Here is a 17,111-nt window from a genome sequence, read left to right on the forward strand (position 1 = left end):
TGAGGCAGCAGAGAGTCACTGAATAGACCAACAGTGGCTGCAGTTGAGGCACCTAAACGTGGGTCAGCTGGGGGTGTAAAGATGTGGGTGTGACTAGTGAAAATGAGTTTGACACCCCTGCTTTAGAATAAATACATGGTGATCAATTATAATGTACGAATATCAATATGAATAGCTGAGAAGTTGCAGCAATAGAGTTAAAAGGATCAGCACCATGGACAGCATCTCAGTGGGAAAGCAGTGGCTGATCAGTATCTGTTTTTATTGATACCTTATCTATACTTAAAACTGCTGCACATTAGTCTTAATACAGTTTAAATGACTGGCCAATATCTATGTATCCATTTATCTTCTACACTTGATATTCGGGGTCTTTGGAAATACAGTGGTTACAGATTTTAGGTGGAGAAAAAGAAAAGAAATGATTTTAACAATTTTGTGCCATCCTTTGCACGTCCATGAATAAATGATAAATACTAGGGATGCACGATGCCAATTTTTCCCAAACTGATACAGTACCAATACTTAGGTATGTGTACTACTACTGATACCGATACTTTTACCACAAACACAAAAAACTTTTAGGCAAAATGCAAAGAATTCATTGATTTCATTTTCTTCTCTGCTTGTTACAATAAATGTGCTTATATTAGATAAAAAATGCATTTTAAAAATGACTGACATTTCAAACTTATATACTGTACAGTATACTAACGTTTGTACCCCTGGTGGCCAATCCAAAAAAAAAAATGAAAAACATAAATGAGTGTATTTTTCTTATATCTTATCTTATAGTAGTATTTCAATAACCAAATATGTTTGTTTGATTGTAAGTATTGTTTTGTCCCTTGGTTCATATTTTCTTTTTTGTTGTTGTTGTTGTTTTGTTTTGTCCTTTGTTTTGTCTTTCAGCGTTTGTCTATAATCGGTAGAATTGGTGAAATGTGCCTTTTTGTTTGTATTTGTACTTGTTCAATAAAATAAAAAACAAAAATAAAACCTGAACCAATGATAAAATTCACGAGCAAACTTTATGTGCATATACTGTATATGTCCTGTTTTTTTTTTCCTCAGTCAAAGCTCACAAAGACACTTTAACTGAAATGTCCCATCACCCTAGATTCATCAGATTTTGTTTACATACTGACCATTTGTTGCTAATATTCAATGATCTCGAACTCCTCCTGATGTGCCTCTGCTTTGATTTAACATCATCATCACTATTATGAAACTTTATACATGGTCTATAACAAACACACAGTAAAATACAGACATATAAACAAATAATACATTAAAAGAATGATATATATTGTATATATTTATACTCATATGTATTTTACATTCATATATATATTTTTGTATGCACAACTTATATGGCATGAAAAAGGACAAAAAAAGGACAAAAAAAAAAAACAATGATGTGATTTTGCTCTGAATGTCAAATGAATTTCTGTGAATGCAACCATGTCGGAAATGAACTGAATAAATAAAATAAAAAATAAAATATGGGAGCCTTGATGCACTTTTATTTGTTGATTTGCAATTTGTTGTCATTTATTTTATTTTATGTTGTCTTTTATTTATATATATATATATTTATATATATATATATATATATATATATATATATATATATATATATATATATATATATATATATATATATATATATATATATATATATATATATATATATACATATATATAATTGTACATTATTAAAAATATAAGTTAAAAAAACAAGATTTCTCAATCAAAACGTGAGCGGTACAGCCGCGTGCGTGGTTTCCCTGCTCCACCCACGCTCCACCTCATCGCACGCGACCCGAGGGGGGGGAGGGTCCATATCTCACGCTTCCGCAGGGTTGAACCAATCAGAGCGACTTACGCCTCGGCTTATAAGCGCGTGCGCTGCTGATCCTCCTCACCCGCTAACCGTCCGTGGCCAGCCGAGCTACATCTGTGACCGACTGTTATCAACCGTAAAGATGGCGACCAAGGTAAGATGAGAAGACATTTATTTCTCTGGTGGGAAAAAAATAGCCTTAAAGGTGGAGGAGTTCGTCTGTGTTTGATGTTAACCATCGGGCCTGAGCTCCAGCAGCTGACTCTCTCTCGCCTGAATGACATAAAGGCTTTTTTTAATTAATTGACCATGATATTATTGAACAGCCTTTAGCAGCTTGGCATGAAACACGTATATGTTTAGCACGGTGAGGCTGTCACTGAGAAACAGCAGCAGTAGCAGCTTTAATCCTGCTCTCCGCTTGTCCTTGAGCCTGCGCAGAAAAACCAGACTCACAGCAGCTTTTACGCATCTCATCCAGTCAGGTTGGACGTCAGGTTGGACGTCAGCAGGATGCAGCAGCTGTTGAGAACTGCTGATGGATTCTGGGTTTTATTATGGCCGGATGATGAAGATGATGATGAACCTGTTTTCATCTTATGCAGCAGTGTCAGGATGCAGCAGAAACGCCCCCTTATTCTGCAAAGCTGGGGGTGTACATATGTGTTTAATATGGAGTTATTCATTCAGATGTGTGTGTGAGACAACTGTTACATAATAGTAGTCATAGTTATTATGTAGCTAATTTAAAACTAATGCCATCTCTGTGTTAATATTTTAGCTGCCCAAATATTGCAATTATTTTATATCGCATGAGGAATAAAGTATATTACCTGGTAAGAGCCAGACTGATGTGTAGCCCTCCCTCTAATTCCAGACATGAACAGAATGCTTGAAGATGATTGGGCGAAGCGTCTGTCCACCATGATTTTAGTTTTAGCCAATCACATGGTAACAAATGATGATGTCGTTAACGTCATGAGACGCTGCTACAACAACAACAACCAGGCTGCGCTGGTGAAAACGTTGTTTTAGGATAGTAATGATGCAGTCAATATGTCACTGAGTGAGTTTTGCTGTTTTTGCAACATGAGTATGCGTCACCATCTTTCTATTTTGGTTCGGAGCTATGCTAATAGCGGTAGCCCAGCTAGCTCCCAGTTTGGTTCGGTTTCGAATGGCAAAGGCGGGATCAGCACAAGATGGATTCTGGTGTTTGTGAGCACCAGGAGAATCCATCTTGCTTGCAAGGTTATAAAGTCTGGGTCTTCAACTACATTTGACTGAGGGTCACAATTTCACCATTAGATACAGTGTCATCATAATTCTGTGTGATTTAACGATATACATTGTAGTGCCATAGGCGGAGTTTGAGATTCTTTCCATGGGGGCAAAACAAAAAAATGAAAATAGTATTAAATATCAATGTGTAACATATGATATAACGAAATTGATCATGTTGACTCAAAAAAACTTGGGTCAACCCAACGTTTAATGTTGTGAATTCATGATAAAATCAGGCAGGCGGTTGCTTTCTGCTTAATTTTTACATGAACTACTGAACGCAACAGAAGAACCAACCTAAAGTCTCATAAGTTTGGAACCTTTTCACTGAAAACTTATACTACACACCTGAGGTAGAACTAACATCTGTGACACAAAACTAACAGTAATATGTTAGAATCAGGACATTTTAAAAACCTCCTTGTATCCATTTTTTTTAATTAGTATCAGAACGAGAGTTACAGAGAGACGTAAGCTGACGGGAAGACAGTTGTCACATGACTCAAGCGCCAAAAAATAACTTGTACTTTTAAAAGAAGCACAACAAATGAATTCATATATATTTTGTACAGTCACTGTTTTTATGGCACTTAAAAAATGTATATTATGTACATTATATTAATAAGTGTATCTTTTTGAATTAATTTGGTAAAACTGTAATGATGCAAGCGCTGCGTATATGGATGTGTTTTTGATAGGGGGTTATTAATATAGGGGTGTGTGTGTAAGAGAGAGAACATCGTTACATAAGTTTATTATGCAGCTAATTAATACTATTGCAGGTCCTGTGTTGATGATTTAGCTAGTGAAATATTGCAATTATTTTATATTGCATGAGGAGTAAAGTATGGGTCTTCAACTACATTTGACCGAGGGCCACCATTTAACCATTAGATACAGCGTCGACAAATCTCAATATCTAGTTGTGATTTGTCTACAGCACCATAAAACGTGGGGGGGTCAGTTTAACCCAGACGTGGGGGAATTTTATCACAGTGGGGGCCACAAAAATGTGATCATCTGATCCATATTTTCTAAATTTTCCTGTCATTTTGTGTGTATTTTTTGTTGTCATTTTTTGTGTCTCTTTCTGTAGTTTTGTATATTTATTAGGGTCATTTTGTTGTTGCCCTTTTGTGTATTATTGTTGTCCTTTTGTATATTTTTTTAATGTATTTTTTCTATTCATTTTGTGCATTTATATTGGGGATTGCACTAAATTTGACAAAAGGTTGCCTATCACGTTTCCTTTTTACACACGCGCACGCACACACACACACGCTGTGTATATTGAGGTCTACGGTGTTAAATCAGATTAGCAGCTGAAATGCTTCTTCTAATGATGCTGTGTTCCATTTCAGCAGCACGGTTATCATCACCCCGCACTAAACTAAACTAAACATGTCTCATATTTCATGTGCAGAGGACTGGTCACTGTTTTTATAGACATGGATCGATCACTGTGTCTCATACTGTATAAATGTATATGCAAGACGTGGACTTTAGCAGACCAAGGACACACTCACATCATGCTGCAGCATAATTACAAACTCAAACTTTAACAGTTTTTAATGGAAAAATTCACATTATGACTCCAAAATCATAAAAAAAAATTAGCAGTTTTTGTTATTGACCTATTCAGGAATTATTTCAATCATCAAGAATGATTTTTTCAGGATCAGAAATACTTTATTTGTCCCAGGGGGAATTTACAGTACTTTGTTACAGATGCTCAATAAATATTACAAATGAAAAAGAAAAAACACTAAACAAAGAAAAGAAAGAAAACATACATAATTAAGTAAAATACTGTTAAATAAATTAGATTTCAATACAAGTGCACACATTACAATAGATAAAAAATGAATGCAAGAATCAATTCTCGCTCTGATGCTAAAGCCTAATGATTAGATTGTACTTTATTAATCCCACAGTTAGGGAAGTGAAGAGAAAACAAAAAAGCAAATACACAAGAATAACATAAATAATATAGAATCTTAAACTTGGCACACTTTGTGGTTCAGATGAGAAAGCTCCAGACCTTCTTTTTAGTGATTTAGATCCTAAAACGTACCAAAGGTTGGAGTAATACTGTATATATAGTGTTGTGATGATGCAGAGGATGAGGATGTGATAATAGTCTTTAGTGCTGCTACTGTCACTCTATTTCCCTGTCTTTTGTTACCTCATTATTCATAATTTCCAGATGAATATAGAGAACATTTCATTCAGCTTCAGCTGCTGAGCTGTCGTACAGTTCTAGATGTGATAAAACAGACTTTGTTTCAAATGCTCAGCTTTCTCAAGTATATGACTGAGTTATTTCATTCTAATGTATTTGTAAGCAGTTAGAATCCAAAAATACTTCACAAAAAAACTTTATTTACCAATCTATGATTCATCTATATCAGTGAATGGGACCAAAGCTTGTCCATGCATGCTTTTACTTATCTTTAGTCTGTTCTGATTTTATTACAACCATGATCTGCAGAATGCAGCAACCAGGACAAACATCATAAAGAAATCATAAAAAAAACTAAAATATTGTCAAAATATTACACTTTAAACTTCAGGCCGAGACGATTTTAGCTTTCACCAGCGGTTAATCGATAGGGTTGGGCATCGTTTGGATTTTAACGATTCTGATTCCGATTCTCAATTTCGATTCCTGATCTAAATTTTGAGAAAAAATATTGAGATAGCAGTTTTGATCCATATCACCTAGCCATACACACACATGAATATGTATATATACTGTATAAGACAAAAATGTGTGTGTATATCTATAGGCAAGGCAAATGTTTGTATAGCACATTTCAAGGCAATTCCATGTGCTTTATATGATTAAAGTTTCATGTAGAAAACACTAAACAGGGTTTGAATTAATACAATCCTATATACTATGTAATATTATATCTCGTGTAACTCATTTTTACAAGAAGTAGTGCATCTCTGTGAGGGTTTGTCCTTCCTGCTGGACATTCAGCCTGAGTCACAAGTGTCCAGTGGCGTTACACACACACACATACACACACACGCACACACATATATATACAGGCTGGCTGCTGTTGCTGGGTCAAAACAAACAGCAACACAGACTGGTGGAGGAATAGATGCAATGTGATTGGCTGACTGGCTTTTGGCATTAAACAGATGAATAGGTGTACCCACATGTGCCAAACTCATAGCTTGTCAATTTTCCTCAAATTATTAAATCATATTTGCCTTAATTAAATAGAAATTGGTCACACAATCTATTAAATGTTAAGTCAAAACCCTGTTGGGTCTGATATCTGTCACTTATTGCTTGTATATTGTCAGTTTCTTACATAGTTTTGTATTTCATGTATACGTAGAAGTGCAAACTCGGGCACAAAAATTTTAAAAAGACTAATTTTTCCGCATTAAAATCTGTGGCCCACTTGAGAGCATCTCAAACTGCTCCATATTTGGCCCCTGAACTGAAATGAGTTTGGGGAAATAAACCTCAAATACTATGTTGTTGGAGTTCTTAGAACGAATGGAGATGGATGAAAAATAACATGATATAGGACCTTTAAAGAGGATCATAGGCTTCCACAGTCTGCAAACACAGATTACAAAGGCTAACGTCAATTCTCTGAAGACCAAAGAAGGTGTTTCTTGTTTCCAAAAGCTAACGGATCTTTTATTATTGCATTAGCAAGCCTTATAACAGGAAAATAATGATAAAACAAAAAAGATGGAATAGTGATATAGAATAGAGAGCCTCGGATTTTCCCTTTTAGAATTTCTCCAAATCCATTTTAGAGTTTTTCCTTTTTGTTTCTGTTTCATCTTCTTTTCCTTATTAGATGTCATTACTGGCAATTGGCAAAGCATGAAAAAAGCTCATAAGATGTGTCTCTAACAAAAGCAAGCATGATGCTGCCATGACAACACGACAAAATATAAGTGAGCTTAAAACTTTCCAGTTTTTGTGTCCTTGGGATTTGCAACCCTTTTGATTTTGTTTTTTAGTGTAAAAGAAAGAAGATATGATTGCTTTGTTGTAATGTGAAACAGACAAAAACAAAATGAGCCTGCCATTGCAACCTTGTAACTTGTCTAGTGTCCAAAGGAGGGAAGAGACCCTGATTGAAATGTTTTGGGTGAATATTAAGCATTTTTACCACATTTTCCTTGTTAAAATTGTTGTTTAATAAGTAGCAAGTGTTTGGAAGACATAAACAACAGAGTTGTTTATATAAATAGAGCTAAATCTCACGAGATTTAATGTGATTTGAGCATAACACTTGAACTTCTGACACATTGAAAAATACAAATTGACCTTGATCAAACACTATTACGCATTTTTGGCTTGAGTTTGAGATGTTTATGATGTAATTACATCAAATAAGGTTCCAGTTGTTCCTAAAGCAGAGACGGGAGGTCTTTTAATGTCAGTCAGAAGTGGGAAAAAGAGGTTAGTAAGGCACTGTGGTGGGGATTGAACCACTGACCTTTTGTGCACTAGGCAGCTCATTGACCATATGGCAGATCAGAAAAGAGCAACTGTAGCCAGTAAACGGCAAATTACACAGTCAGAGATTTAATCAGCACCAGTGCCATTATATTGAATCTGGTTTGACAATCCCATTTTTAGGACTCATATGAACATCAGTAGAAGTCCCTGGCTTCTCCCTCCCTGGTGATAATCATGGCTAATCTCTCATCCAAAGATGCCCTGCTACCCCCTACATGGCACCAGTTGGTCACTACATCATAGTACAAGCCTGATATTCATGAGAGAACTCCGTCACACTGTCTCCTAGCAACCCCCATTGAAAAACACAATTGACGTTTTTTTTACGTCAATGGCAGTGAGTGAGTTAATGTTCAAAAAAAAAAAAATGACAACAAGCTGAATAACTTTCAGTAATAACAGAGGAGACTTAAGGCAGGCATACCTTGTTCAATTTTCATGTTGAAAACAATGTGAGCGAATGTTACGCAATACGCAGCGCGTTGACATCATATCCGGGAGATGTCTGTAAATTTCAGCAAAATCTTCAGTTATCCCGTGCAAATGCGCCACATAAAAAACAGACGTTGGGGGGTTATTTCTTTATTACATGGGGTTCCCAGATAATACTTAACCCGTGCGAATGGGGCCTTAGACGTGCGTATATACATGTGATTTGTGTAACTGAAGGATTGCAATGGAAGGTATTGACTTTAAATTTAAATTACATTCAAGAAATGCATTAATACTTTACATTTTCTGCTAATAAATATTCTTTTTTTTTTTTATTTATTTTTTTTTTTTAACTAAAAACTGTGTGTGTCATGGATATTGAATCCCTCTGCAGAATCAAAAAACTGAACATGACCCATGTGGTCTCATGCATGCATTCATATAATGGTACACATGTCAGAGCTCCAGCAGTGCTGAGTCAGTGCTTTCAGCCGCAGTTTGAGCTAATCAATAGCTTTAGATGTCGGTGTCAGCTTTTATGTCAGTGACGAGAGGAGGAACGAGTGTGTGGGAGGATGAAGATGACAAACATGGCTGCTCGCCTCTTCACGCTGCTTCTTTCGCCTCCTTTAGAAAATACGAGCTTTAATTTTCCCGTTGTAATTTCCCTGTAGTTCTTCCATAAACTGATGTTTAAGGCCAAAAAGTTTACGTTATTGCCTCTGTAGATGCTGAAACCTCACACACACACACACACAACCAGATCATAAACAAAACAGTATTGTCTTTAGCCATAAATATTTAGTATGAAAAAGAATGAATGAAATCCAAGACAGTGTATCCAGTTAAAAATATACAACTTCAAATAAGTGGAATTTAAGATAATTGTCAAGACAAATGAATTTAATTCTTTTCAAAATTAAATTAAATTTATATCAAATTTGGTTGAATAAAATAAATATAAAAAAACTAAAAACAAATACAAAATGAATATTATATTAAAGACAGTAATAGATAAAATATTAAACAAATACAATAGAACAATTAAAAGGAGTGTGCATGTTTCATTTTGTTCCAGACGTCATACACATGTACGTCACTTATATCCAGAATAACATATCTTCGGTAGGAAGATAAAAAGTAAAATGTAATTAATCCTACCCCTACTCAATCCTAAATAAACTTTTACCCAGACCTTGCACTAATTTCATTTTAGGCCTAACATTGGCTTTAAATGTGATATATTCTAAAAGACATGTATTAGCATCTTGTTAGAGCCTCCTATTGTATATTTTTTATCTTTTTTTTTTTTTTAAACTTTAGTAATGAGTGAACTAACACGTGTGTAATACGTTATCACTAATAATAATAATGCGTGTGTGTGTGTGATGTTGCGGTGGAACCATCACGTGATGACATGAAGAGAGTAAAGAGTTAATCCTCGGCTGTCTTGATGTCGGACCTTCCTCTGTGAGCCCTGAGCGGTCGCTAAATATAGAAGTATGCGCTCTGCTGTGGGGAAGCCAACACACACACACACACACAGCACAGACAACTGGAGATGGAGGATGCACAACAACTGTTTCTGAGATAAGAAGTGTGTGTGTGTAGGTGATGGGACTGAATTATTGCTTCATCATCGACGAGTACATGATGCATCGTTTTCATAAATGAAAACAAGAAACTAAATCTGCATTTGGAGGCTTTCTATTTGCAAAAGAGGCAGATATACTGTATGTCAGGCTTCAGATTTCCTGGAAATGGAAATATTATTAGTTATTAGTTAACTAATTATGATTAGGTGTGTGAAAAAAATTGATTTCACGATATGTCACCATTTTTTTGGGTGCCGATTAGAGATGTAACGATTCACTCAACTCCCGATATGATTCGATTCATGATACTGGGTTCACGATACGATTCTCTCACGATTTATTTTACAAAATGGGAAAAAAAACTAGAAAATACGGTGCTATTTTCCTTTTATTTTTCATTGTCAAAAGAATTCCTTGATAAACTATTCAAAACAATGCAATTTAACTAAAAATAAATCTTGAATGAAATAAATAAAGGAATAATACAAATGAAGATGAAGCCTATTAATTTAAATTCTGGTTCTATAAAAAAACAATGCAAAACTGCATAATAGTTCTTTTTCTTTTTAAAAGTGCAACTGAAAATGTATTTTGTGCCTTAACAATTGGACTTTAAAAAAAAATAAATGTGATTGCACTGATTTACGTCATATTTGTTTGGACCAGCAGAGGGCGCTGGTAACAGTGGTCGGTTGGCATGCAGATATCTTGCAGTGAAGAAGAGAAGCTATGCTAGCAGACAGAGCTAATAGAAAAACGTGACTTTTACAGATATTCAAGTAATATTACAGATATTCTTTCGGTGCTAAAGGGCTAAGGAATCATTTATTAACATATTTAAAAGTAGAAGGCGGCCAGAAAGAAAGTATTAGCAGACTCCGCCCGCCGCCTACACTTGTGGATAGCGCCCTCTGCTGGTTAAAAAAAGTACTGCGATTCAATTTTCAGAAAATCGATATCAACCGTGATACCTATGAATCGATTTTTAACTGTCTTACGATTAATCGTTACATCCCTAGTGCCGATTTTAAATTAAATTTATTTTCTTATTTTTTATTTAATTTTTCTATGTATTTGTGCAATATTTCAGTGGTGGTTACAATGCTTTCAATGTGTTCAGATCAGTGCTTAAACTGATACAATAGGATGAATTATTTTTTCTTATTTTTGTGCATTGTCAGTAACTCAGGGTGATTTATCCTTAATGTTCTCACGTACAGTTGTTACATTGCCGTCATTATGTCATCATGGTTACTTTGAGACTTCTACATAGTAGAACTTGTAACACTGCATTTTCTTTTTTTCAGTGAGAATGTGCAAAAACACCAATAATACTTAATAAATAGGATGTATTGAAGCAAATAGTTTTGACTCACTTTGTCCTTGATCAATATCTTCTGATAAACATATACAGCAACTTGATTTTCCATATCTACGTTTAATTTTGATATCAACTGGGTAGAATATTGCGATAATATTGTATCATGACCCACGTATCACGATACGTATCGTATTGCAACATCCTTGCCAATACTCATCCCTAATTATGATGTTATTTTCTTATTATAATCTAAATAAAAATGAAGTGTAACTTATATAACAGAATACACCCTCATGTGCATGCTTTGGGACAATAACATGACAAGCATTTACACGCATGTTATTGATGGAAATGAATTCCATACTGTAGCGATGTAACACACACTAATCGTTCACTTACATGTTGTGGGACAAAATCACGCATTTCCAGAATATTTTTCAGCATAAAATGGGTGGCCTGAGTATAGCAGAAATGCATGCAAAATCTTGAGCTACATAATGTCGTGTGATGTCAGCGTGTGCTTATGGCGCCATTCTACAGCAAAACAGGAGAAAAATAACAGTTCACACATTTGTTCTGGATGCACCAGCCTCAGTCATTGTGACTTGTTTTAGCCGTTCTTTTAGGTTTTGCAGTTGAAAAGTGTCTGTCGAGCGACGATTTCTGTTTGTGTTCCACCACAATCAGAATCAGAATTCCTTTATTAATCCCAAGGGGAAATTGCTTATATTGTGCAGAATAGTTTACCTCTACTTTCATGCAACACGTCTGAAAACTGACTTACACAATCTTTGGCAGTGATATTTGTGGGTAGTTGTGGGCACTTTGCATCGCACATGGCATTATCTTCTCCACCGTCAACCAGTAGGAAGTAAATATGTGACATGCATTATGTAGTAGGGATGTCCCAATACTACTTTTTTCATTTCCGATACGATACCGATATTGCAGCCTTGTGCATCGGCCGATACCGATATTGATCCGATATCAGCATGAATCATACATGCTTTTATTTATTTGATTTTTTTTTCTTTCTCTCTTTCTTTAAGAAAAATTAATAATTACTTATTTTCTAGTGTGGAATGTTAGAAAAGGCTTGATCAAGTGATGTCACTCAAACAGAGAACACTAGTCAGCAATACATAAATTATATAATTTTTAACCTTCAACACAATATCTACAGTATTCTTCAATTGAATAAAATAAATAAAAAATTAATTGAAAAAAAATTAAAATAATAATAATTGGAAAATCTGGAAATTTGAATCCGATATTTGTTTTCAGGCTAATATCGGATGATATCGATATTGGATGGGGACATCCCTGTTACGTAGTGGGGTTTGGCGAAAGTTCATTGGTCAAATTTGCGGGAAAGTCGCGGTGATTGGACAAAATCGCGACGCTGCGTTGAATTTGACAGCGTAATGTCAGCCTTATGTATAAAACTTCAAGTAAGTGTTTTCAACTATTAAAGATGTGAGCAGATCCAGTTGTGGACTGGTCTTTATATGATGTAAGGAAGGTCTATCATCATGATCACAACGTGGGAATTATGAAATACCCTTTAGATTAATAATGAAAAGTCACAGCTGTTCATTTGGAGCTGATTTTAGTCACAAAGAGATCAAATCGTGGCTCCGACTTCCCCGACGCTTCTGGTTTTAAATTTAATGGCACCTTCACCTGCCAGGAAAGCACTTAGTGGGATTCATTTAAAAAGGAAACATTGCTGGCACAGACAGGTGGCCTTGTTAATTTCACTGATACACTGATCCAATCATGATACAATGGATTTCATTCGTACAGTAAGCAACGCCAACTTATCTATCACCTGTTGAGCAGCAGCAGTGATTTCTGCTGCAGCAGCAGCTTGATTATTCATCGACTCCTGATGCAGATAATGTGAGCGGATCCTCCCTTTAGAGGCACAGCCTGATGAATAATTTAATAAGGGGTTCAGAAAAGGGGGAGAGATTGCAGCCACTCCCTGTTTCTACACTTTTACAAAAAGAAAGCATCTTTAAATGAAAATGCTGAAACGACAGAGAGCTGGAGATACAACGCTTTATTTCTAAACAAGTTACTGCTCAAGTGGAACTTTTTAAAAACTGATCCAGAATCAGTATTTATGATTTCCTTCAACAATCTCCCCTCCTGATTCATCACAGTAAAGCAGTAAATGTGCTTGTATGTTCATGCACATGATTAAAAATGTTGGATTGGTGTTTGATGCAGACTCCATAGAGAAATTTCCGGTGCAGATGAATGACATGAATTAGATGATGGCATCAGCATGAAGCCAGAGTCATTTCATTAGAGCTGAGAGGAGGTGTTTTTTTTTCTCCATCTCTGCAGAGGGCGGCGGTGCTTTTAGCTGCAGATAAAACTGAAAGATGACTGAAACAAGGTTGGAAAGGTGGAAATATAGTTGTCATTAAAGCACAATTGAAAACTCTTATTTCTTCAATAACAATTTTATGGTAAAACTACAAAACATCAAGGAGTAAATTATTTAAAATGTTATTTAAATGTACTGTATGTATGGGATCACATTGTTTTGCCACCCACAACCGTAATATTAGTTGTTTGAGATGTGAAAATGAAGCTGCTAGGTTTCCTTCTCCTGTCCAGCATAGCAACACACTCCTCACACTCCGGTATTATCCTTTAAGTCAGACATAGGCAACTGCCGGTGGCCCTCGGTCTGATTTTGTGCTGCCCCCAAAGTTAATGAGCAAGTTTACTTCAAAATGACAAAAAGAAAAACCAAAAACAGCACAAAAAATCCTCAAAATAAAAATTACACAAAAAATGACATAAAATTACAGAAAACAACAAAAACTACACAAGATTACTGTAAATAAATTAATGGGAAATATACAAAACAACAAGAAAAATTACTCAAACACACCAAATAACTCATAACAAAACTATACAGAACAACAGAAAACTATCCAAAAAGAACAACAAAAATGCACAAGATGACTCTAAAAACACACAAAACAACTAGGGATGTCCCGATATAACTTTTTCCCCTCTGATATGATACCGATATTGCAGCTTTGCTTATCGGAATGTAAGGCATTGACAATATCCAAGCAATAAGTGACAGATATAATTTCCTGCAGCCACTTGAGTTAAATCTCTTTCCGTTTGTGACCAATTTTTACTCCATTTGGGAACATTTTGTAGAATAATTGGAGGAAACCTGCAGCTTTTCGTTCTTTCAATAATTTCAGATTAAAAATAACCTGTCGTGACATAAGCAAGGGAAAAACTGTGAGCCCTTAAAATATTGTGGAGGGACTGGGATATTAGTTGGTGATTAGCCCAATGATTTGTATTTTCCTCTCATTTTTTTCTTTCTCCTACGGGCTGAATTGGATGCTGTATAAAAGGGCCGGATTTGGCCCCCGGGCCTTAAGTTTTAAACATGTGCTGTAGTTCAAAGAAAACAGAGAGCTGCAGTTTATTGGCCTTAGTTGAAGGAAAAATGTTTTTAATATCTAATATGATGTTTAATATAATATCTTTATAATGAATCCTGTTACACCTAAAAATCTATGGTTTTTGTGGTTTGTTTTTAGTTGTGATATTCAGGTTAATTTAGGAAGTTTTCAGTGTAAATTTTTGACTTTTTGATTTTGACTTCTCTGTTGCACAGGGGGAATTATGCTATTTTTGAGGCTAAAGTTGCAGAGAAATTGTCTGACACATCTGATGCTGTTGTACTGTCTGTGATTACTTTGATTGTTTGCGCATGCTAATAGAAACACTAACAGATTCTAACAGTCATGTTACCAGTTGCAAATCTAATTCATTCACTAATGTATCAGTTGAAAGATGAAGAGGAATTGAAGGCGTTTCATAAATTCATCTCACTTTTGGTCACCCAATCATTTTCCACCTCTTCCTTCAGTTAACACATCCACTCATGTGTCACATCCCACTTATTTCCTTCTCTTGTTACGTGCTCTGTCATCCAGTGAGGCAGTGTGATATTCACAAATGCACTTGGGGTTCATCTTCGAATGAGGAAAATAGTTTTTTGCCTTAAAACTTTTCAATTTTGAACAAAAACTATAGATTTCCAAAGAAATCTGTAAATATAAATTCATTAAATCCAGTATTTTAACATGAATGTGGAACCTGTTGGTGTGAATTCCCTTTTGTTGATAAGTTTTGCATCGAGGGAACCCCAAACGCTTGCCTGCATGATTCAACCTTCACCGCCCGATCATCGCCACCTCTGTGAGTGTGACGTGCACGAGCAACTCCATACACGTGGAAGCAGCTCCCCCAGTTTGCCTTTTTATTTTAAGTCCCATCTACGTCTCAATTAGTGTCTTCTGTCCTTCCTCCTGCTTACCTGCGATGGCGCCTACAAGGTCGTAATATTTTATAAGGTATGTATGGATGCAACCTGTTGCCATAAACTCTCACCATTATTACCCATTGAAAGTGCCCGTGGTCCCCTGACAGGGAGGAACAGGTCTGCCGCAGTGCTGTGCTGCTTTCACGTGACTCAGAGAAATGCAAACTCACTGCTATACTTTACCTCCTCTAATGTACTCTTATTATGAGTCTCCTGACATTTATTCAGTCTGTGCAGAGCTCACACTCTAGATTAATGTCTGCAAAACTGGGGGCAATCGGAGCAACTGATTGGCTGATGTTGTTTTTATTTATGTATTTATCGGAGTATACACAGTCTACACTCTGGTCAGACAAAGGGAAAGAGGACAGAAGCCTTAGTGTATGTTTAGCCCCTCCTCCCATTTGACGTCTGTATTACAAAATACAATATTAATTGACAATCAAAGCAAAATAGTATACATATATAATTTTAATTGATCATTTTAGGTGGGAAAATTAGTAATTTAATCATTATTGTGCTGTAGTTTGCACATAAATGATACAATATGTTTGGCACTCATAATATCAAAGCAAATAGGTGACAAATATCAGTCCCTGCAGGATCTTCTCTTCCAATTTATTGGATTTTAGGACCAATATTTATGTAATTTGAGGAAAATTTTTGGAATAATTTGAAGAAAATTGCAGGATTTTGGATAAAATAAGAGCTCTTTTTATAATTTGAAATTAAAAAAGAACTGCCATCACAACTGAATTAGTTGGAAATGTACACAATGATTGACGGTTTCTGACTTTTTTGCTTGATGCTGCAGGCCGAATTGGATGCTCTAAAAGGCCAGATTTGGCCCCCGGGTCTTGATTTTGACACGTGTGTTTTATATCATCAGTGTAACACCCCTATGTTTTCTCTGGCCTGCCCTTGTGGGGGGGATTTAAAAAAAAATGAGGATTGGGTGTTTAGATGAAAAGGGGAAAACAGGAGGTAAGGAGAGGGGAAAAAGGCAGTTCTCAAACTTCTCTCAATCCAACATTCCCACCACAGATTGTAGAGTCTACAGGTGTAGTTTTTTGTTTTAGGGGCGTGGCCAACAGTGGTGGTTAATGACCTAAGAAGCCACCAAAACAACACAAACCACCATTCTCAGCCAATAGAAAAATGCCATTGTAATAGCTGGATTTCAACTCATAACCTTACAATTTTATAACAAAATATGGCAAAAAAAAATATTTTCATAAAAATGTCTAGAGTTTAGTTTATTAGTTAAGTTTATTAATATCCTAATTAGCTGCCTGGGGTCCAACAAAATTGTACATACAAAAAACCCCACAACATACAAAAAGCATAACAAAGCAACATTGTAACCTAAAGCTTCACAAGTCTATCCTTAATTTACACATACATACAGAACATGTATCTTTCTGAATACAATATCTTACATCTTGTATACATATATAATATTACATATCATATTAATGTGTATCTTAATGTTTTATCACCACATACAATATTATGTATCTTTCAGCTACACACTTATATAAATACATATACACACAAATATCTTATGTTGTTGGGTGAGGATCTATCAACAGCACTACTTAATACCCATTTTAAGAGTTTAGTTAATAGTTACTCTTTAAGTGCTCTCAATGAAGGTATTTAGTGTATTTTTACGTGCTAAAGTAGAATAACTTACAGTGTATTTAGTATGCTTGAAGTATATGACTTTAAATGTACTAATTTATGCTAAATTA

The 17,111-nt window shown here is 35.5% G+C and overlaps 1 protein-coding gene across 3 annotated transcripts in view; it reads left to right on the top strand.

Annotated features, from left to right (window-relative positions):
- The first annotated feature begins 1,869 nt into the window (after positions 1-1,869).
- Positions 1,870-17,111, top strand: part of LOC114468555 (vesicle-fusing ATPase) — a 45,805-nt gene continuing 30,563 nt past the window's right edge. For 2 of the 3 annotated variants that reach the window (XM_028455527.1, XM_028455528.1), the window contains exons 1-2: positions 1,879-2,000; positions 15,371-15,388. In XM_028455527.1, the coding sequence (XP_028311328.1) occupies positions 1,989-2,000; positions 15,371-15,388 (30 nt within the window). In that variant the 5' untranslated portion in view covers positions 1,879-1,988. Of the gene's footprint in view, positions 2,001-15,370; positions 15,389-17,111 lie in introns of all 3 variants that reach the window. The other variant, XM_028455529.1, reaches the window with a different exon arrangement.

This window comes from Gouania willdenowi, chromosome 8 (assembly GCF_900634775.1).
Source record: "Gouania willdenowi chromosome 8, fGouWil2.1, whole genome shotgun sequence".
NCBI classification, from domain to species: domain Eukaryota; kingdom Metazoa; phylum Chordata; class Actinopteri; order Blenniiformes; family Gobiesocidae; genus Gouania; species Gouania willdenowi.